The 21589-nt window shown below is 40.0% G+C and overlaps 1 protein-coding gene across 1 annotated transcript; it reads right to left on the bottom strand.

Moving 5' to 3' along the window:
• Positions 1-2718: 2718 nt before the first annotated feature.
• LOC104122045 (cytochrome P450 7B1) lies at positions 2719-21006 on the bottom strand. Its single transcript, XM_035889755.1, has 5 exons — positions 20874-21006; positions 13925-14521; positions 13275-13481; positions 7013-7191; positions 2719-3015 (listed from the first exon to the last, which is right to left on the bottom strand). The coding sequence occupies exons 2-5, from the start codon at positions 14499-14501 to the stop codon at positions 2719-2721; spliced, it is 1260 nt and encodes a 419-aa protein (XP_035745648.1). The 5' UTR covers positions 14502-14521; positions 20874-21006.
• Positions 21007-21589: the final 583 nt, after the last annotated feature.

The raw sequence follows: 21589 nt of genomic DNA, 5'->3' as shown, positions 1-21589 counted from the left end.
TGAAGCTGGTGAAGGGTCTGGAGTACAAGTCCTATGAGGAGTGGCTGAGGGATCTGGGATTGTTTAGCCTGGATATGAGGAGGCTGAGAGGAGACCTTATTGCCCTCTACAACTGCCTGACAGGAGGCTGTAGCGAGGTGGGTGTCCACCTCTTCTCCCAAGTGACAAGTAATAGGACAAGAGGAAATTGCTTCAAGTTGCACCAGGGGAGGTTTAGATGGGGTATTAGGACAAAATTTTTCACTGAAAGGGTTGTTAAGCATTGGAAGGGGCTGTCCAGGGAAGTGGTTGAATCCCCATCCCTGGAGGTATTTAAAAGACGGGTAGACGAGGTGCTTAGGGACATGGCTTAGTGGTGGACTTAGCAGTGCTTGGTTAATGATTGGACTTGATGATCCTAAAGGTCTTTTCCAATCTAAACAATTCTGTGATTCTATGATTCTATACAAACTGATCAGCAATTAATCTGAAATTACTAATGATTTGTATGTACTTTTGGCACAGTCCTATTATGTCCTACCAAATTATGCATCAGCCTGTGATTTTCTAATTCAAAATCCTAAAAATAGAATACAATCATAAAAAAAAAGTCTTCTGTTTAAAACAAATACCTACTGTTATTTTTGCAGTTGCTTCAGGTTTGTTTCGAAGTTGGATGCCAAAGAAAGATTCATCATAACTGTGACATGAGACATTTTACAGCTTACATTTAAGCAATAATGGAAAACAGTCAACAGTATAATGATATCAACGTTTCCTCTGTCAACAAACCAGGCTCTAATGTCCAAACTGGATTGTGAGCTATGGCTGAATACCGAATAGCTCCTACAGAGTAACTACAGCAGGAACTTGAGTACAAGAATCTCTCCACAGAAACAAATTTTATTCTGTGGCACAAAGTAATAATCAGCTTTTGCTGTTGAATAAATGTTGAAGCAAAGTTAAAGCATTTAATCGACTGCAAAGGCCATTTAATGTAAGTGTGCTCCAACACCGTAGGCATTATTGATATTATATATGAAAAGAAAATGTTTATCCAATATATCTCACATAACCACAATTTTCTCCTTGGAGGATTTGGAATGTGGCTGTGCCAATCTCTGAAAACCTTTCTGCTGATGCTTATTTAGGGTATGTGCTTTACATGAATAACTACACAGGCTTCTACACAAATAACAATAAATAACTCTAATCCTTTGTATGGACGTAGCAGTTTCCATCCATAGGCCATCAGGTGCTTTGGAGACGAGTAAAATTTCTGATTTTAGAAGACTTAGGCTGGCACATCCCAAAGAGAGGTGTTTTTTTGGGAACACAAGGCAAGGCCCAGAGAGATGGCTACTCTCCCATCACAATTATCGTCTTGGCAAATTGAGACCAGACAGCCACGAGAATCCTCGTCAGTCTCTGAAGTGATGGCTGGGAAGAGAGACAGGGTCTAAAAATCTCAGATCCCGTGCACTAGGAAATTAATTTTTGAAACAAGAGCTGGTCACCCAGTGAAGCAGGTTGGGCAGCCAGTATACAGATAACTTCTGTGGCTGCCCAGGGTTTTCACTTGCTCAAATTTTGGCCTGAGGGAAGGGCCTATTTTCCAATTTGTAGACGGACAAGTCTGTTTCCCAACACAGGTCATACTATTCTGTCTATGCATAACTTAGGCACAGTAAAACACTATTAAAAGGTAGTTTTAGATACTACACTTGCCCTTGAATCCCTCTTCTTCTTTTGCCTTTACAGAGAAATGAAAAAACACAAGAAACGGCCAAAATAAACACAGGGATGTGTTACTAGGAAAACAGTGAGACAAACTAAGGTAATTTTTGAGATGATAGAATCATTTCAAACAGGCTCATATATTTCTCCCTGAAGAATATACTTTTTTTTGGCTCAAAAGCCAAAATAGATAATTTAGGCTTGATCCAGAGCCTATTAAAATCAACAGGACCTCCCTTCTGACTTTAAATGACTGCAGGAAAAAATCACAGATTTTAATTTCTTTGCATTGCACCAGAAAAGAAAGAAAAGAAGAAAAGCAAAGCATTCACCCTCAGTACATAAAACTGAAGTCAGAAATGTGTTGCCAGTAAGACATTCTCACAAATCATCCCCCACCACCCCACACAGCTTCCTTCACATCTCCCAAAAAAGGGCTAAGACGCTCAAGACCATGAAGGGAACAGAGTAAATAAAAAGTTATAATAATAATAATAATCATCACTAAAAAAACCTCTTTTACCCCCTAGAATTAAGTTCCCCCTTTCTTGCTATTATGTTTCTATGAGCAGATGCAGAGATGTCTCCAGATGCTGGGTGTATGGGACCTCCCAATGTAACAAGGGGGAACCCCCATGACAGAGGGCCGCCGAGCCCGTTTCCCATATAAATGGCCTGGATCCAGCTTGATGTCATCCTCCCTGTAAATGCTACTCAACTTGTGGCCAAAAGCATGGGGGTCCATCTTGTAGGGATGTTGGGCTATTTACTTGGCCAAACCCTCATCATCTCACCTCACTACTTGCAACTCGGGCAGGACAAATTAAGGTTGCATGTCCCTGCATCTGATATCTACCTCCAGCCCAAGGGCTTTTCTTCTTAGAAACAAATGGGAAGGAGGTAAAAGCAGAGAAGGAAAAGCAAATGTTTCCAAAAATACAAATCTGAGTGAGGAAACAGAGCAAAACCATGGAGATTAGTAGAAGGCATATAGGCAGCCGCTCACATTCTGAAGGACCTTAGCTTGTAACGAAAGGTAATATCAACGTCTGGCAGGAGGATACCAAGGCCCATACGACTGTTATCAAGTCCGACAGCTTTGTTTTCTGCTAGTTCCACATCAAAATGAGCCAATAGTAAGAAAAGAAACATCTTCATCTCATTCATTGCAAGGAACCTCCCCGGACACATGCTGATCCCAGAGCCAAAGGGCATTAAGAAATACTTCAGTTTTCTTCCAGCCTTGTAGAATGTGGTTTTCTTCTTGCCATTCTCTATGTATCGATCGAACTTATACTCCTGAAAATAAAAGAGAGAGAAAGCGTGATATCTAACAAGGCAGTTACATGAGTTGCTTTGTTTGCACAACAGTAACGCTTCTGAAACCCAGAAAATAAGATAAAGAGGAAGACAAGGAGCCGACAGCTTCTCCTTTTTAGTTGGTTCCCTCAAGTTTCATTAACTCACATTATCTTCCTGGCAAAGAACACTCCTTCAATCCACTTACTTAGCTTAGCCCTTTTACATCAAGCTCCTTCAACTTCCATGTCTCATCCACTGAGTGTCTGGCCTATATTGATTGTAATTAGATTTTGACCGCTTTGTAGCAGGGACAATGAACCTTAGTGGAAGGACAATTTTCTTGTAAAGCATCATACGCGCTCGGTGTGGTACATACATCATGAATAAGGATAATCTGCCAAATTCTGTAAATGCCTATGAATAAATTAATGCATTGCACTGATCTTGCTCTTGCAAGCTAGAGCAAAATCCATCCTTCTTTTGCACCCAGTGGTGCAGATTATTCGAAAACCAGACCCGACGTTTTGCAGTCAATTTTCCCTTCAGTTGGAGATGGTCGCTGCTTAATTTGCCACATTTGACCTTCAAATGTTTTGCTCCGGAAGCTGTGCGCAAAGCAGGACAACCGCCAGTGATTGACCATTATAAAGAGGGTGCTTTCAAGTACGGCTTGAGGTTGCGCTTGTAACCTACTTTCCATAAATTGAACATCTTTCTGACTATTTTCCAGTAGCAGGATCCCTGTTTAGAGATAATTCATGTTTTTGAATGAAGGAGATCTGGCATCCTCACTCAGTCAACGGCAAATTAACCACTTACAAAATCCTCCTGCATGCTTTGAATAAAAATGACAGACACTTCTTGCTTATGGTCACTCATTAGCATTTGTCCTGCTTTGCATACATCTGCTATAGCAGCAGCCATTTGGAGCTGGCTGGGAACAAGTCAGTCAGACAGAAACCAACCTCAACTGATTAAAAAAACCCACACCACAGTGAAAAATACACTGATACTCATCTACCCATTAGATGAAAGGCTCTGAAAACCATGCACTGCAGGTCGTGCTGTTGGTAAAAAACAATGGCAGGGGAGGTGGTCTATGAGAAAGGGAACAAGCACAAGGTGCACTGGAGGGGATGCAACTTCGACTGTTGAAGAACAGGACCTCGTTTCTCTAAATGGCAGATGCCCAGCTTTTCCACAAAGATAAAGGTGATTATAGGGTGTTTCCACCGACGACTAATTCTTTTCAGTCTCTTCGAACACCCCAGCCAAAAGGAAGCATGCCATGTTTTTTCCCCAGTAAGTTATTGCTTCATTTGAAGAAGCACAGTAACAAATGAAAGCCCAGAATACCATTTCTTCCTTAAAAAAGATTAACTTCCTGAAATGTAAATCCTGCCGGTCTAAAAAAGCCCTGCTAAATATGAACTGCAATAGCTTAAAAAACCAACCCAACCCACAGCTCTTCACTTTGTTGGAACATTTCCACAAGGTGCACTCCTGGCGTCTGGAGCAATTGAGAACTGTGGTATTGAACACACGGACATACTGGGTCAAACCTTATGCTTTCTTTGTCATCTTAAGAGCCATCTGAGAGTTGTAATTGCTTTTAATAAAAAATAAATTGGTGTCTAAGGAACTGGGAAAGCAGAAAACAAGTGTGAGACAGGAATGGAGCCAATGATAGTGACATCAAACCCAGGCTTGTGCTGCTGAAGCCCCTCAGGTTGGATAGTGTTCCCTTAAAAGCTAGTTTGTTTGTTAAATAAAGACTGATTTTTGACAATAAAGGAACTTTCAGCCATGCACAAGGCCTCCTTGGGAAGAGACAGGGTGGTTGATGGCAAGGAAAAGGTGACACTGAGTGAGAACAGGCAATGAAGTTCTGTGTGGACGGCCTGTTAAGAGTATTATGAAAATGAGCGATCTCCTGTGATTGATATAAGTCTCTTTCTGTCACATCTCATATTTAGCTTTGTTTGGGAAGCCACCACACAGGGTTTCCTGCAGACTTTCCTGATGTTTCACTCTACGGGATTTTCAGAGTTCATTTACTGAGCTCTATAACTCACTGAGTTTGGATTCAGGGGATCACTTATCCACTTTATAGAAAACTGACTCATTTATTTAGGCTTTGGTGAGTGGAGAAAGAGGTCAGAAATATATCCTTACACTTACACAATATGGTGCCAAAGCAAAAGATAGCTTGAACTTAAATTTATGTATCCAGGAGAAAAGCATTGCTACAAGATTATCTCATCAAGCTGCCTGTTTTCCCAGGAAAGTTTTCCCTAAATACATGACAAGCTCAAGACTGCACCTTTCAAAAAATTCATTCTCCATCTCTATCTGATCCTCAGTAGTTATTGTTGAAAGCACACTGCATATTTTAAGAACAAAACAGAGAAGTGATTTCCCCACTTTTCGAGAGGGCCCATGTGCTGAAAGTAGTGTACTGCAACGTGTGGCTTGTTCATTCACTATCACAAAGATAAAATATATGAACTAAAGCTGTACTGTGAAAGCTGAGCAGAGCTGATACTAAGCAGATATATTCAAGCAATGGAAATATGGTAATATATTCCGGCAATTATTGGATAAGGGAGGGGTTCAGTTTCCACAGTGATGCTTTTGGTCTAGGACCTAAACAAACAGATGGACTTTTGACAAATCAATAATGTTCTCCAAAATAAAGTGTTAAGAATAAAATGAGAAAAAGCTTATTTGTTAGTTGTTACTTTTTAAGGATAGAAATATTAATCAACTATTTGGCAACATACGGATTATTTTTTAAACCCCTAATTTTCTCAGCAGGCTTTGTCTTCATTTTTGGGTGGGGACAGCCAGCAGAGCCTTCCTGGACGTCATTTCCATTTTCAAGGCTCCAGTGTTCATCCTGGTGACTACACCTTACTCCTGCTAACTCCAACATGCTCCACACCTCCTCTCACCGAGGCTGGTGGAGCTCCTGCACAGCGAGATGCTGTCCTGCACCAATAAGGCACCTGAATCTCATCTTTCTTCTGCAACCTCATATCCTTACATTTCTGAAAGGGAGAGCCTCAGGGAGCAATGCCTCTAACATGGGTTTTCCATAAACATGTAAAAAAAAATCCAGTCCCCTTCTTCTATGGCTCAAATGCCAAGGATGGAAATCAGCATGGCTGGGGGACAGCCATTTGCTTAGGAAAATGGGGATGAGGAATGGATCAGGTATGGGCTCTTCCCTCTTAGGCAGAGGAGGCATTTAACAGCCTCAGTGTGCATCCATGCTTTTCCTCCGTGGCACCCTGGGCTGGGGACAGCAAGCCGGGGCAGCAACCTAGCCAAGACGAAGACTATTCAATTTGCAAGCAGGTGGTGAACTTCTGAAGCCGTGTTAAGGCTGAGGCAGGGTGGATTAATTTCGAGTCTTTGATATTCATTAACTCGAGCGTCAGAGAAAAATACAAGGAGATGACACAATTACCCTCCGAGCTTTGCTGCAGAGCAACAGCTTTACAGTCTCAAGTTCACAACACTCTACTAATTGATCAAGAAGGGGTGAATCCCTACGAAGGGAGGTGAAAAAGCATAAGGCTCAAGTAAGACACTGCTATTATAGGGCTTCAGAGAGTCAATGATGCTTTGGGGGCACTTAGCTAAATGGCCCACATTATTTGCTATTTAAACCACCTTCTATTATTCAGCCCTCCTTGGGTATCAAATGATCCACTGCCAAACAAAACCCACATTTAGCCTAAAGTTTATGGTAGTCAATGTGCAATTGTCAATTCCTTTGAAAGCAGTTGCAGTCAGTCTCATCACCATATTTCTCTCTTCAGGCCATGAATCCTTTGACCTACAGGGCCCTAGAAAATACATCTGAAAGTAGGAAGATTTGTTCCACAAGAAGGAACAGCAGTAAAAAAAAACCAACCCACAGATCACAAAAGGCTTGGCTGCTGCGATGTGCCTGGAGTAGGAAGAGTAGCACCAGCTGAATGTTTACCTTAGGATCTTCATAGACCTCGGGGTCCATGTGCAAAATCTGCGGGTAAAGGGCTATCCAGTCTCCTTTCCTCAAACCAATTTCTTGATTCCCTTCAAGCTTGAGAACAAAATCCTCCTGGCTGATGCGAATGTTCATGGAGGACGAGCACATTCGTAAACTCTCGTTTAAGGCACTCTCTGTGATTAAACAAAAGCGGAGGGGGAGAAAGCATTAGAAATATGGGAGATGACTGGAAGTTATACATGGCTACAGCTGCTGAATCTCGACAGGTTTAGTGGGGCAGGCTGAAGGAAAAAAAAAAAAAGAAAAAACCCACAAGCCAAACATAAAGCAGAGACCAGGAGGAGGCAATAAACAGCCCCGCAGGGCTGGGGCAGGGAGCCACGACACTGAGCCTCCCGATGTGATTCTCACTGATGGTGCTGAGAAATCCTGTCGGCTGTAGGCAGCACCGAGTTTTGGGTGGGAAGTCATTATTCAGGCATCATGCTGAAAACAACGCAATCAAAAGACACGAACGCTTTACGCGTTTACATGTATTTCAGAGGTTACAAGCAAATACCGGGGAAAGCATCCATGGAGCTATTCAGCTTGCCTTTCGAAAGCTGTTGGATGCAATGGCAGGACTAGACGTTAGAAAAAAAATGATTTCACTTGTTAATTCCATAGTCATTCTGAGGATTTTAAAATTTATTTGCTTTTCAGTGTGCCACGCTACCAACTGATAGTGTCTGTTATGGTCAGAGTGAATGAAAGCAATTCATTATTTGCCTGGTAATTTTAAGAGAGAAAGACACTTTTAATTGGCCAAGAGAAAACAAAACATAGTCCTTTCAGGCTTAGGGAAAGCAAAATTTCTGTCCCCACCATCGCATCCTGGAAGGCTCCAGAAGCTGAATGTCCTTGCTTTCCCAGTGGCCTTCACCTTTTGCTCCTAGCACGACAGATTTTATGGCTAATTTCCGGCAATTTATCCTGGCAGTTTGAGGAGGAATTCCTTTGGGAATAATACGCATAATTTGCATAAATCATTTTGATAGCATGTATATCAGCATGTAGCTCCTGTCTAGGACTGCATCTCTCACTTTGTAATCAAAACTGACTATTTTTCCACCAGCGTGTATGGGCGCTGTTATATGTGACTTGATTCCTTCTAATCACCAGTGTGAAAAATAGCCTAAAATAGGGTTTCATTTGCACGTAATAATCCATTTGTGTCTGCATTCATGTTCTGTGATATCAAATAAGCCTCCTCTAAGTGTTCACCACGGCACTGTAACTGCTGCACCCAAAAGGTTAGTTTATTAGAGACAGTAGCTACCCAGTGTAGATGCCTCTGAAAAAAAAAAACCAACAAATGTTCTTTCACTAAAAATTAAATCTGGTGCAGCATGCATAGCAAATAAAGTGGCCCTGGATGCTTTCTTGCAGGAGGTTTTTCCTTAAGCATGCATTTGTCTAAAGAAATGAGGCTGCGGTCAGCTTTGTGTGGCCAGCGCCGTGATTCAATGTGACGTACAGTGAGTCTGTGCATATTCTTTTGGACTGCCTTCGTTACTATAATCAGGCAGAGTCAAATCGGCTTGTTGGTGACGAAGCCAGAAAAGAACTCTGGTTCCAGAAGATGGCCTCTACTGCGGATAGCCACAAGGCACCTGACACGATAGATTTCAACTGGCAGTGCTCTGGCAACAAAACTTTACGCGGTACAAAGAAAGGGTCCAGCCTCCGCTCCCAGACTGTCTTCAACCCGTGGAAAATGAAGCTGGTAGCTCCGCGCTGGTCCATCATTTGGAAAGGGTGGCGACATACGTAGCCACACCAGAAATGAAATGAGGAAGGGGGAAAGAGGGGAAAGCACCAGAAGAAAAATAATTATTAAAGTGCCGCTGCAAAATAGCAGGTTTATGTTTAAGCACCCAAGCGACGCGGTCACATCCTATTGGCGAACATCCTCCCAGAAAGCAGGGCAGTCCCTGCCCGCTGCCGGATCCCAAATGACAATTGGGCAGCATATCTTATGCAGAAGTTAATCACAATAATGGAGCACAAAGTGTGGCTTAGCGGTCAGATCGTAAATGACAAATCTGTTTTACCTTCCAGTACCAGTTATGTGTGGAAGGCGAGCTTGGCTCTCGCTCTGAGCGATCATGCCGATAATCATTAGATGACAAAAGTAATGAGTCACATTATGATCAACAAAGGAGAATGGAGCTTATATGGCTTTGCAGGCTCACATTAAAAAAAAATAGACAGTCAGCTTTCCACAAATGCCGGAGCTATACATTGAGAGGAATGACAACTGCACAATAAAACTGCAGCCTTTACTTGCAGTTGTCATAGTTCAGCAGACACCAGCCATCGCCGCTGACAGACCAGCTGGGTAGCTTGGGAGGCCTTCCATTCTGCACCGCGAGGTACAGTAAATTATCCAGCACGGTAGAGCAACATCTGTTTCTGTGCTTGTGCCGAACAAACAAGGCAATTTAAAGCATACCAAGGGATAACCAAGCAGCAAATGAACATGACCCTCATTTTTTTCCCCCCTTCTTACACACATGAGATGCTAAACTTCACTGTGCGAGCGCTACATAAAGAAGCCAGGCTGTTGTTTGATAAGGTGTTGTCAGAGAGATTTTACATATTTTCTAGAGAGAGCGGGGGGTGGGGGGGGAAGAGAGATATCTCTCTCATAGTATTGTTATTCTTAGAATCCTCCCACTTCTCTCTTCGTTTCTCTTATACTAAAGCTAGCACTCGGCTTCCAATTCATTCTAGATTTTTTTTTTTAAAACTGTTTCAATATACTTATAAATATTCAGTCTTTAAACCCTAATTTGCTATACTTAGTTCACATGCCTTCAAGCATTTGTCTTCCAATTTCCACTGAATAAATGCGTACTAATGAGAAATAGAGCAAGCTGCTGAGGCAAAGCTGGGTGACTTGAGCCTGGCCTGCCACCAGCTTGTGATAGGCAGGCAAATTGAGTTAAAATGAAAAGTCTTGTCAGCTGAAATACAACATGGTAGCCAAACAGCAAGCTGTCAATCATCCAGCCAAAACAAGGGACTGCAGGTAATAAAAGGTCATTGTGAATCATAAGTGCATTTGGCTTTTGTAAGCAAGTTAATTTTAATTAAACATGATCTCTATCTGTAAATGTTTTATAAAACTTATTGTGCATAATGGATTGTTAATTTTACACTAACACATAGCAGGTAATAGGGTACTATAATTATTAGAGTGTATTGTAGGAAAGTAGCTATCAAGTATGCAAATATTTTGGGGGGGGGTCATTTACCCACAGACATCACAGTGTGCCAACACAAACAATGATCTGAAACAAGGGCATTTGCATCTTACTAAGAACTAAATGGTGCTGCCCGGCCCACTCCAGGAAAATACATTCATTTCTCTCAATCCAACAAACGATTGTAATGCTTAGCATTTGTGTTAAGACTCTGCACGCTGTATTAGCTGTTTCTGGGTCCCTACCCCTTCCTGTGTACAAAACAATTTTTCAGGCTGTGCTCTTTTCGCAGGAAATATCTGGGATTCAGCAATGACCCGGGGCAAGAATACTTCACCATATAAATGAATGGACTAATATTAAACAAACGAACCACCTAAACATGCCTAGCATTAAACATGCACTAAGTGTATCTCTGCTTTACCCTTTGCATTTCCATTATAACCATAAAACCCGACAGACCGTTCTCATGTGTCGTTTACCATATGAGAGCTCCGTTGTGAGCCATAAGGGCCAATAATGTACGTTACTCTGTGCACACAAATAGGTGAGCTTGGGTTTTGGGAAAAATCTTACATAGACAAAACAAAGTGTGCTGCCCCAGAAATGCTGTTGGAAAAAAATAATCAGAGCCAAAATTCTCCAGTTTTGCTGTGGGTTGAAAGCTTTTTTTTTTTTAAATTTTAAAAAAGATCACATACCTGTGTTTTGAATTTAGAAGTAAATCAGGCCATGTTGTTCCCTAGACCCAAAGAATCTGACCATAATAACAACGTTGCTTCCCGAGAAAGGCTTTTTAGCAATTCTTGCTTGCTCTCCCTAGCATGCAGAATCCAAAAAAAGGCTCTTGTTATAGTAGGCCAAAAAGAGGACGGAGAATCAGAGTGCTTAAAACAGGAGAATGAGATGACAAGGTGATGAACATATAAGAATCCCACCTGGTCTGCCTTACACGAGAGCAGGGACACAAATCCTGGTTTTCTGTGCTCTGGGTTGGCCCAGGGAGCGAGAGGGAAGAGGAAAAGCTCGGTCTCGGAGGCTGGCGTCAGTGGGCGGCAAGGGCAAAGGCAGTGCTGGCCCACAGCCTTCCTGCGGCGTGGGGTTTTTTGGTGCTCAAGCAAGGCAGATTGGGACCTTTGTCCCTCCTACACATTTATTAACAAAATATCCCTTTCCCCTTTCCACTGAAGCATGACTTTAATTCTCTTATGGTACAGATTTTTTTTCTATATTATTATTTTATGGGATAGTATCCAGCCCTTTATGACTTAAGTGCCAGAAGAATTGAAGTCTAGCTTCTGTTCATACCACATTACGTTTAACGCGATTATAAAATTTAACAAAAGTGTTACAAGAATACTACAAAGTAGGATGTAGCACCTTCCTCTCAACACATAAATCAAATGTTACCAAGGTATTTCAGGATTTCAAGGAGCAGCAGAGGAATGACACAGTTAATGTTTTAAACTGTTCATACCATTTTGTACCAGATGGTTTTAGTGAAGTACATGCTTTTATTTTCCTTATTCCTACACTTCTGGGGTGCCTTTTTTATTTCTTCTTTTTTTTTTTTTTTTCCTTGCCATTACCATCTCAGTCTCCAAATGCAAAATAAATTCTCTTTTGATCTTTTTGATGCTCAGTAACTTCCCTTTTCTATTATTTTTTGGTGGATGCTAACTGATGTGAAGCACTTTTACTTATGTTCCTTGAAAGTACATTAAATGCTTAGAAAGTCACATTGTTCTTCAGAAGTGCCCTTGCCATCAGATATCTCCCCTACTTCAAAAGCATCCTCCATCAGTTAGAGATAAATCTGCACCAAACCAGCCGTGACTCCAGATGAAACCAACTTACTAGACTCACCCTATAGAAGACAAACATTAATGCTCTAGCAAAAAGCCACCGGATCAGTCTTGATTTTATATTGGTACTATGAAAAACAATTCCAAGTTTGAACACAGGTCCTTGATACATGCCACATTGGATGGTGCTGGCGAACGGCAGCTATTCTATCCAAATCAAGCCTAGAGACTGTACTGCTCCACCACCTGGTCTTGACTCAGCTTCTCTTAAGAGCGGAACATCAGTTCAGGCCATAGAGACGTGAGCTCAGTTTTAACAGGGGACTGGTTTCAATATTAAAAAGGAGAGGAATATTGAACCTTTATGCCTGTATTCAGCTGTTGTCTATCCTGCTAACGCTACCTACGGGGACTTTCAGATGCTTAAAGGTTAGGTTCCTACCTGCTACACCCTCCTGCCTCCCTTGGGCTAGTTCTAGCATCATCTTGCCAGTGCCTGTGCACTAGCAAAGGGAGTGAAACCATCAGCTGATGCTCTGAAGGCCTATCCAACTCCTGGATGAAACAGCTTCTAACGACAGCTGGCAAGGGTCTCCCTCCGAACCACTGGTCCAGAATTGGAAGATCTGTATCTCACTTGAAGCTCCCTTATTTTGAACCAAGGTACTTCTTTCGATACTGGAAATGCCATCTCTACTCTGTAAAGCTTTACCTTACATTTTGTTCAGAGGCATCGCTCAGCTGAAGCCCGCTTTAGAAGTCTTTTTGTTTTGTTAAAGAGAGAGAAAGAAAGAAACTGCTTGTGAAAAAATTACATTTGCGGCTTAAATACATTATCGCACTTTAATTTCAGAAAAGGGTCTTTCTTGGCAGTACCGTACAGAAGTATTTGAAATGCATTAACACTTCGGCAGATGCTCAGAATCAAACAACTTAATAGGCATCAACTTTTTTTCAAATAATTGCAAAGCTTCGATTTAGCCTTTTGCATACCTTGCATAGTTAATTACCTAGGCTTTAATGTTTACATGCAATGAGAGTATCTACAGCTATAAACTACATAATTTATAATTGATGTAAATGGGTGTTATTATGTCAATTAGGCAGCTGTGTCCTCCACCTTCTCAGTAAACAGAAATGAGTGATAAACCGAGTTTGCCGGGAGAGCCCCTCTTTTCTTCCTAACAGATAAAAATAAATTACCTAGGCAGACCAGGTTGTCCAACTGTTCTCTGGTGAGGTGGATGTTATATGTGGGCCCCCTCTTTTGACCTGTTGACTGCAGCAAATGGTCAATCTCGTCACGCACCGCTGCAAGAGCTTCTGGGTGCCGCAGAAGATAATACATGGCCCAGAATGTAGCTGGAATCGTGTTTCCCACAGAGGCCCACAGGAAGGCAAAATGATGTGCTGGGAGAAAATAAGTGAAAAGGAAGATTAATAGCGTTTATTACACTGATTAGATTTGCAGTGTGCTAATTAAAAGATGTTAGGACACAGACCCAGCCAAGGATCAGTGAATGCTAATGAGGACCAATAGGCTTCTGAAGTCTAATTTTCTGCTTAATGAGAATAGTTTGAAATGTAATGTCGGGGGGGGTGGGGGGAATAAGGGGAGGAAATGCAGCTCAGTTATAATCTTTCTCATTATCACCATTAAGTATCTTGTTTTACCACCTCAGCACAAAAAAAAATCAATTATCATAGAGGGTTGTTTCAGAGTAAAACATTTTATCATTAGCCAATTAGAAAGAACATAAAAAAATTTCAAGGTCGCCATTTTGCCTTTTTATTTCAAAGGTCTATAGTAAATTATTTTATTTTAGACAAGCAATCATTCATAAGTTTCCTACCTGCTTTGTCATAATCTCCAAGCAGCTCATATTTCTCAAATATATCTTGTCTGGCTTGGACCACTTTTGACCCTCCCAGCCATTTTGTCATGTTCTGAAGTAAAAAATGATGTATAAGCTCCTTCCGAACCTTCTTGGTAGCTCCTAGCAACTCAATTGGTATGTTTGCAGCTAAATAGGGAAAGCTGGCATCAAACTTGATAAATTTGTCTCTGATTTCACTAATAACTTTGTGGCCATCTGCAGCAGGAACTCTTCCATATAGTGTTACAAAACTGGCTTCAAACATTACAGAGCAGCAGAATTTGTACATTTTTTCTGTTTCCCAATCTGTTGCTTGTGAGCATTTCCATTCAAATATATCCTGGAGATTTTTCATCATGTGGCCAGAAATGATATCCAAAGGCTTGCCTTGTAGATACTGGTAGATTCTGTGCAGGTTTTCCTTGAGATCGGGGAATTTTCCTTTCGACAAGGCTGGGTAGTCAAAAGTTTTGGAAGCCATTTTATCAGCAAATTCATGAAATTCAAGTTGCTTGCTATTTCGGATGACATAGACATATTGAAATGGGTCCATGATAAAAGTAATATATCTACCTGAATAGAAGAAAAGAAAAAAAAAAAAAAAGTGCACTTTTATAATCTGGTGACACTTTCAGAAGTAAGAACTGAAAATAAGCCCAGCCAATGTCTAGAAGAAAAGCATGCAGAAAATCCCCAAATCAAAGATCTGAGAAGAAATCTGCAAATGAAAAGAAAAAGAAAAGAAAAATAGCAGGTTTTATTTAGCTTTGGAAAAGAAGCAATACTGATTGTCTTTGTCAGGCTGTAGATTTCCCCTGCGTACGCTTTTACGGCTCTTCTAAAATCAGCGTGGAGCCATTTCCATGTAGACTGACCTACTGTTTTTTGCCAACAGTAAGGTGTGACCTGCAGTTGTGGCACTCTGAAATAAATCCTTTACTACACTGGTATAAGTCATGAAAATAGAACGTGGAGACATAGCAGCATTTGAAAATTGTAGGTTTTCACCAGCAGAACGGGAGAAACACACACATCTCACCTGCATGGAGGAAAGTGAACGCGGGGGGCTGGAGCGGAAAACTTGCTATCTAGGCGGCTTTTCTTCAAGCAGAAGACACAGAGACTCAAAATCTCCTGCTTACGGCTTCAACTGCACATTGTAAACCCCCGACACTTAAAAGCCTCTCGCATCTGCTTTTTTCCGCAAGTCTTGCTAAATTTTCTTAAGAATGTGCTTAGCATCAGTAAAATGACTACCTTGGGATTTGATTTTGAAGCCATTTCTTACAGTGGAGCAGGCTACCATGTTTAACGTGGGTGCCATTTTGGGGTACACACTGTCCTAGTGCCATCATCCCTTGTGCCAGAGAGCACCAACAGCTTCCTACCCTTCCCCATGTACTCAGTGAGGGGGCAGGGCCATACCTTCACCTGCCTGTACAGAGGAACACGACTGCATCAAGTTTGATGCTTTTTCAAGTTGCCCATGCCAGAAAAATCCTGCAATTTCTCCCAAAGCTTTAAGTCAAAAGCTACTAAAGAAGAACATTTTGGTGAACCATCATGAATCAAAATGCCAATGCTCCCAAAGCTCAATTAAATCTTAACTCTTTATAGATGATTCCCATGTTAAGTCTAAATGTAGAATTCCTGACTCTTAACTTGAATGGAGAGGTGAATTAGGGAAAAAGGGTACCCATTCAAATGTACATATACCTTGTGAAATATCCCGGTTATAAACTCGGGAAAATAGCAAAGCTTCCAGCACTTACAGTCTACTTCTGTCTCACTAAAGGGACAAATCTCCTTTGATTTTAATGGGAACACTACTTGCTTAACTGAGGACCAAATTTGGCTCTGTGACAGATGTCCTGAGATAAAGTAGTCACTACCACTAAAAATGTCAACAAGTATCCATGGTTACCATATAGTGATAATTGAATTATCATAGTTATTCTGTATTCTGACTTGTATATACACACAATGCTCTATGGTAAATCTGGGTGCACTCTGGACTTCCTCTGCCATTACCAGCTGCCATAATTTCCCTCCCAATTACAGCCACTGCAATCCCAGTGAACCAGTAAGGAAACACAAGGGATAAATCGAGACAGAATTTGACCCCCTTTTTTTTGTCAACAGCATGTGAAGGTTTTTAAGGTACTCGTAGAGTTTGCTTTACTGTAACATAATCAACCATAGATGTAAATTAATTTTTAAAGAATAAATATATTGAGAAACCAGCATGAAAAAGAGATGCTCAACTCCCAGTCCTCTTTTCTGACCCTTTCTTTCTTCCCAGACCAGAGAGGCTGGCAGGAATTTTTAGTCTCGACCTCTGTGGGATCTTTGTTAAGAGGCCTCGAATTGCTCTCTCTTTCCAGCTTTCACCCACTTTCACGCTCTTTACTGAGGCTGCCATCTTTGCGATCAAAGCTTGGAAAGAATGCCCATTGGAGCAATTTTTAATAAATAGATTTGGAGTGTTATTAACCCTAAAGATGAAAGCTGGCTTCCTAACTTTGCGTTTACAGGGTAAACAATTTAAGTTAAGATTTTTAATTAATATTAATTTAAACCATCTGTCCACCATCTGCTTATTTCTGATGCAAAATATGAGTTTCTTTGTGATCTTTAATCAGACACTTAGCAAACGCACATCAATTCTTATCATCTTTTAAGTAAGAAAATGATTTTCAGCAAATGAGTTTTCAGACAAACAAACTATTTTAGCAATAATCTTAAATCGAAACTCACTCAACACTAGCACATACTTTGAAAAAAAAATATCTCTGAGAAACAGAGTATCACAGATCCTGATTTTTATTATTCTCATCAGGTTCCTGGTAGCAAAAAGTAAGTATCTACCAAAATATAATTCATTCTGTAGACTCAGTTCAGGCTCCAGACCACATCACTGCAAGTCAACAATATATATAAACACATAAAGCAAAATAATTTTGTCACCGCGCTTAGTAAAGGTCTGCCTAGTCTGAAAAGTGGAACCCCTCCGTAACAAAGGCAGCTTGTTTATGTACCTCACCGAGAATCTAATTTTAGATCTTTTAATTAGAAAAAGACTAAAATCGAGAGCTAATTAACTGCAGTTAGTAAGCTGTTGTTGCAAGAGTGGGTATGGGAGCCTTTAGCAATTGCAGTCATACCCGCACACAGATTCACTGCGCAGCTACACCGGTTACCCCAGCCTCTTCCATACAGGAACAGATTGCTAATTACAAAACCATGCCCCAACACCTCCTCTACCCTGAGCAGCAAACATCCGAACTGGAACAAACTTTCTCACCTCAAGTTAGGATTTTAAATTTTGTTAAGTGTCAATATGGTTCTTAATTTCGCTTTTTAAATCCTGTCGTTGTCCCTGATGAGGTCTCTTCCCACTGATTGTCCCTGGCGGTGTCAGAGACCAAGAAATGCAAATCTTTCCTAAAGATACCGGTTACCGCTTGGTATTTTAAACAGCAGCTTCCCCCCTCCTTTCCCATGCCTTTCCATTGCGGCTAATGCCAAGAAGCACCTCTTAAAAGTAGCTTTTTCTGAAACCGAACCAAAATCTTGATGCTCATGAGTTTCCATCAGAGTAGAGGTAAAGGTAAATGCCAGATCAGCCAAAAGCGGAGGCATATCACATTCTCCACAAATCAAGAAGCCTTAAACATTGAAGGTATTTATATAGAAACTGCTGGGGACCAAGCCTTGCCTTGTTAGATTGTAAAAAAAATTCTTCAACACAAAGAACTAAGTAGACATGTCCATACAGAAATGTCACACTCCAAATCCCAGTAGTTTAAGTCACTGAGCTATTTTATTTAGTACCGTAGAAAAAAAGTCAAAATAAGGGATGCATGCTTGTTTCTGTAAAAAGCCCTCTGTTTTTTTGTTTTTTTTTAATATGGGTACAGAGAATTCATATTCCCCCGTCCAGTCCTTCTGTCTGCATTATACCCATGCCGCAAATAGCCTGGTTATCTCCCTTTAGTTTATACAGTCTCCTGGAAATAGAAGATTGATGTGTAAAATATGAAAATTGTCAACTTTGGTAAATCCGAGCAGAGAAGCCAGTATTTGTATGATAGTTAAGAAATTACTCTAATAATGCATTCCGGAGCTTTTTAATGCTAATGATGAAAGACAAGCATTTCAGATGGCATCTAATGATGGATGTTATTTCAGTAATGCTTGCAGCAGGCTTCAGCTTGGTAAGGAGTTAATGTAAATTACCTTTTGCCAAAGAGAGAAAAATGTAATATGTTACTGTAGGTGTTCCATGATTTAAAAGAAAAGAATGACTTGGCAGCAGTATTCAAAAAGGCAAGTTTGCTTCGTAAAAAAACCCTAAGCTTATTTTATTAGAAGTTGAGTTAGTCTCAGAGAGAGTGTTGTAAGGTTTGGTACCATTCCTAGTAACTTGTCAGGAAAAGGAGACAAAGTTTAATCCCGAGAAACAATGACAAAACTGTTCCGAGCTCTTTAAGTTCTTACCTAGCCGTCTGCCTACGCTGCTGACCCTTAACAAGCAGAGAGGTTGGCTTGGGAAGTATGATCATCGCAACATCACAGACTCTCTCTCGCTCTTTTCCCCCCTCCTTATTCTTTTCTTTTCTCCTTTTTTTTTTTTTTTTGGAAGACTATCGCATTTACGTAATCGTCCTCTTATTAGGGAGATTCTGCTGAACTGCTGACAATGATGTACAGTGGTGCTTCGCCGGCGTGACGTTTGGGGAAAACGATTCTGCTGCACCACCACACAATACCAATTAGAGAACTATTTTCTGCGACAGGTCAGGAATTTACATTGTTTCTCATAGAAAGATGTGCTTTTTAATTTCTTTATTAAGATGACATCCATGTCCCTTGCGACTTTTAGGGATGACAATCATTTGCTCATCACATGGGAAAGTACAATCAGCGAAATCGCGTTACCGGTACGGGGCAACGCCAGAAACTCCAAGCATCGTTCCGCATTTTCCAAATGAACTAGTTTGAGAACCAATAATTAGAACAATACATATTGATAGAATTTTTTGACAGGACCTTTAGACACGCACCAGGGGGGTAAGGTAATGATAGTCCATATACAGCAGGCTACGCTATGTTTGCCGAACATATAAACATCATCTTTGTCAAATCAGTAAGACATATAGAAATCTTGTACGTCTTCAGATCAGGACATGATAGGAGGTACTAACTAGCTTCGGCTTCTTCCTTGACTTGAGGATGACAAACTGTTTCTCCTTAGTGAACTCTTGACGGTCAGTGTTTTTATACCGAAAAAAAGAGAACTCGAAGTGGTATCTCTGATATGACCAATTCACAAAATCAAAGATTTCCCTGCATAAAGCTGAAATGATATCCAGAACTCACTCCATTTACCTCAGTCTCTATCAGGGAAGGCTTCCTCAAAATACCTGAACACAGGGAGATAAATCGAAACGGAATTTTGTTTACCATGCAAACAGAAATTCGTGAAACTAAACTACACTCATAGATTGCTTAAACACACAAATCTCTAAACATAATCTTGTGTAAAATAATAAAGAGGTGAAAGAGAAATAAATATTTGATTAAACACATTAAGGATTCTGAAGTATGACTGTATCTGGTTTTATGAATATACTAAGGTAGTCTCTGAATTATAATTATCAATCTGTATTCATAAGAAGCCTCAACTGTATATAGTGCGAAAGTACATTAACAATAAAAAAGACTGTATTTCAACAAAAGTTGGTCTTGTAATGTGTCAAACTCACTTTCAAGATGGAAAAAAACCTGAGCATACCAGTTTCCAAAAAAACCCACCCTGAATGAATATAAAAATCACACTTTTAATAGCAGTAAAAATGCTCTTCCAAAGGAGAAAAAAGAACAGGTGTGGTAAGAGGAAGAAACATTTTATTAATTAAACATATGGCTTGCAATTTAATTAATCAATTTTGGAAGAAAAAAAAAATTATTGCAAAATATTACTTAAATGGAAATATAAAGCTACTGCTACTGCCACGAAATTACAACGCAAACTTGATACTTTACATTTTTATTTGAAACTCCCTAAAAATACAGGAATAGCTAAAAATGAGCTCGACTTAACTCTGAAGTTGATTATTTGAACACGGATATCGGCATGTAAAGGGGTAAAAGCTCCATTACCTCCACTTACACTAATAAGAGATTGCCTTTTTCTGAACAAAGGAAAACACTGAATTTCAAATTGATTTATATATTTAAGTTTCATTCAAGATTTCAGTTGCATTCTGTGTTTTTCTTCTACAGCTAAGTGTCTACGAGCACTCACTCTAATGTTTGTATTTGAGCTAGTGTAGTAATAGAGCTATAAATACAGAAAGCAGCAAGGTTGTATCATACTTTATTATATTGTTATTTTCAACAAGCATGATCGGAGTAAGAGGCTGGCAACGGGAAGTTTCTGTGTTCCAGTCTTGATTGTATCACTGAGTCAATGTGTCATTCATTCCCTTGTGTTCCTGTCAACCAGTTGTAAAATGTGTGAGAACATATTCTGCACTTTTTTTCTTAAGTGTTTTCTAAATTTAATCTGATATTTTTCTGTGCAGTGTCAAGATGATGTTAGTTCTCCCTTCCTTAGGAAAAGAAAAAAAAACAATACACAATTAAATGTGCTAGCAAAATCTATGTTCACCATTACATGCCTACAAATTCTGTGAATATGCATACATACCTATTGCTATTTATAAATCCACATGCTCATAATTATATCCTATGGATACTTATGATGCATTCAGTACATGTGAATTGAAGTAATTTTTATTGGTCTATGCTACAGAAAAAAATTGGTTTTGGTTAAGGAAGATTCTAAATTAAACATTTGAATTAGTATTTAACTTCACTGATGGAAAAAAATCAAGAGAAATACTAAAATATTTCTCACCAGCAATATGTACCGTGAAAACATCTCCAAGTTTCTTTTGCTGATCCAGTAAGAATTTGAAAGCATCTTTTCTAAAAATCAAAGCCTTCCCAAGGTAAGGAATCCAGCCATTTATTAGCGGGGGCTCTCCAGTCTTCCTGTTAAAAACAGAAAAAGATAATCAGGAATTAACTTTGGCATGAGAGCAACTCATCTTTGTATCTATTTATGTATTACACTTAGATGCACCATCTACACCTATAATTCTTGCAATGTATAACATGTTGTACAGAAAGTTCTTCAGATATGATGGCAGGTTAAATCTAATCACACCTCTGAGCACAGAAGGCTCTGTGTGGTGATTAGGAAAAATAAGTGAGAGAAATTGAGATGCATTTAACTACAGGTCATCCAGTTATTACCATCAAGTTACAAACACAGAAAAATGACATTCAGTAGAAAATCTCCCAGCAAAGAGTCCTCTCATTTTCAATATTTGGCGTGTCAGAGGAAGACGTATCGGAAGGCAATTATGACAGATTTAGGTAAATAGGACGCCGACATACCACACAAAAAACCTAGCCTTACAGATAACGTTTTAAGAATTTCAGTTTACCAGCACACAGACCAGCTACCATTCTAACCAAATATCTTTAAAATATAGAATAATACTAGAGGCCAAACATTTACCAGAATAAATCTTAGTAGTCTCCATATAGTTGTAGTCTCCTAAACTA

This window comes from Egretta garzetta, unplaced genomic scaffold (genome assembly GCF_000687185.1).
Source record: "Egretta garzetta isolate BGI_Z169 unplaced genomic scaffold, ASM68718v1 scaffold132, whole genome shotgun sequence".
In the NCBI taxonomy this organism is placed as follows: domain Eukaryota; kingdom Metazoa; phylum Chordata; class Aves; order Pelecaniformes; family Ardeidae; genus Egretta; species Egretta garzetta.
Note: the sequence above shows the minus strand (reverse complement) of the source record. Positions and strands in the feature narration are given on the sequence as shown.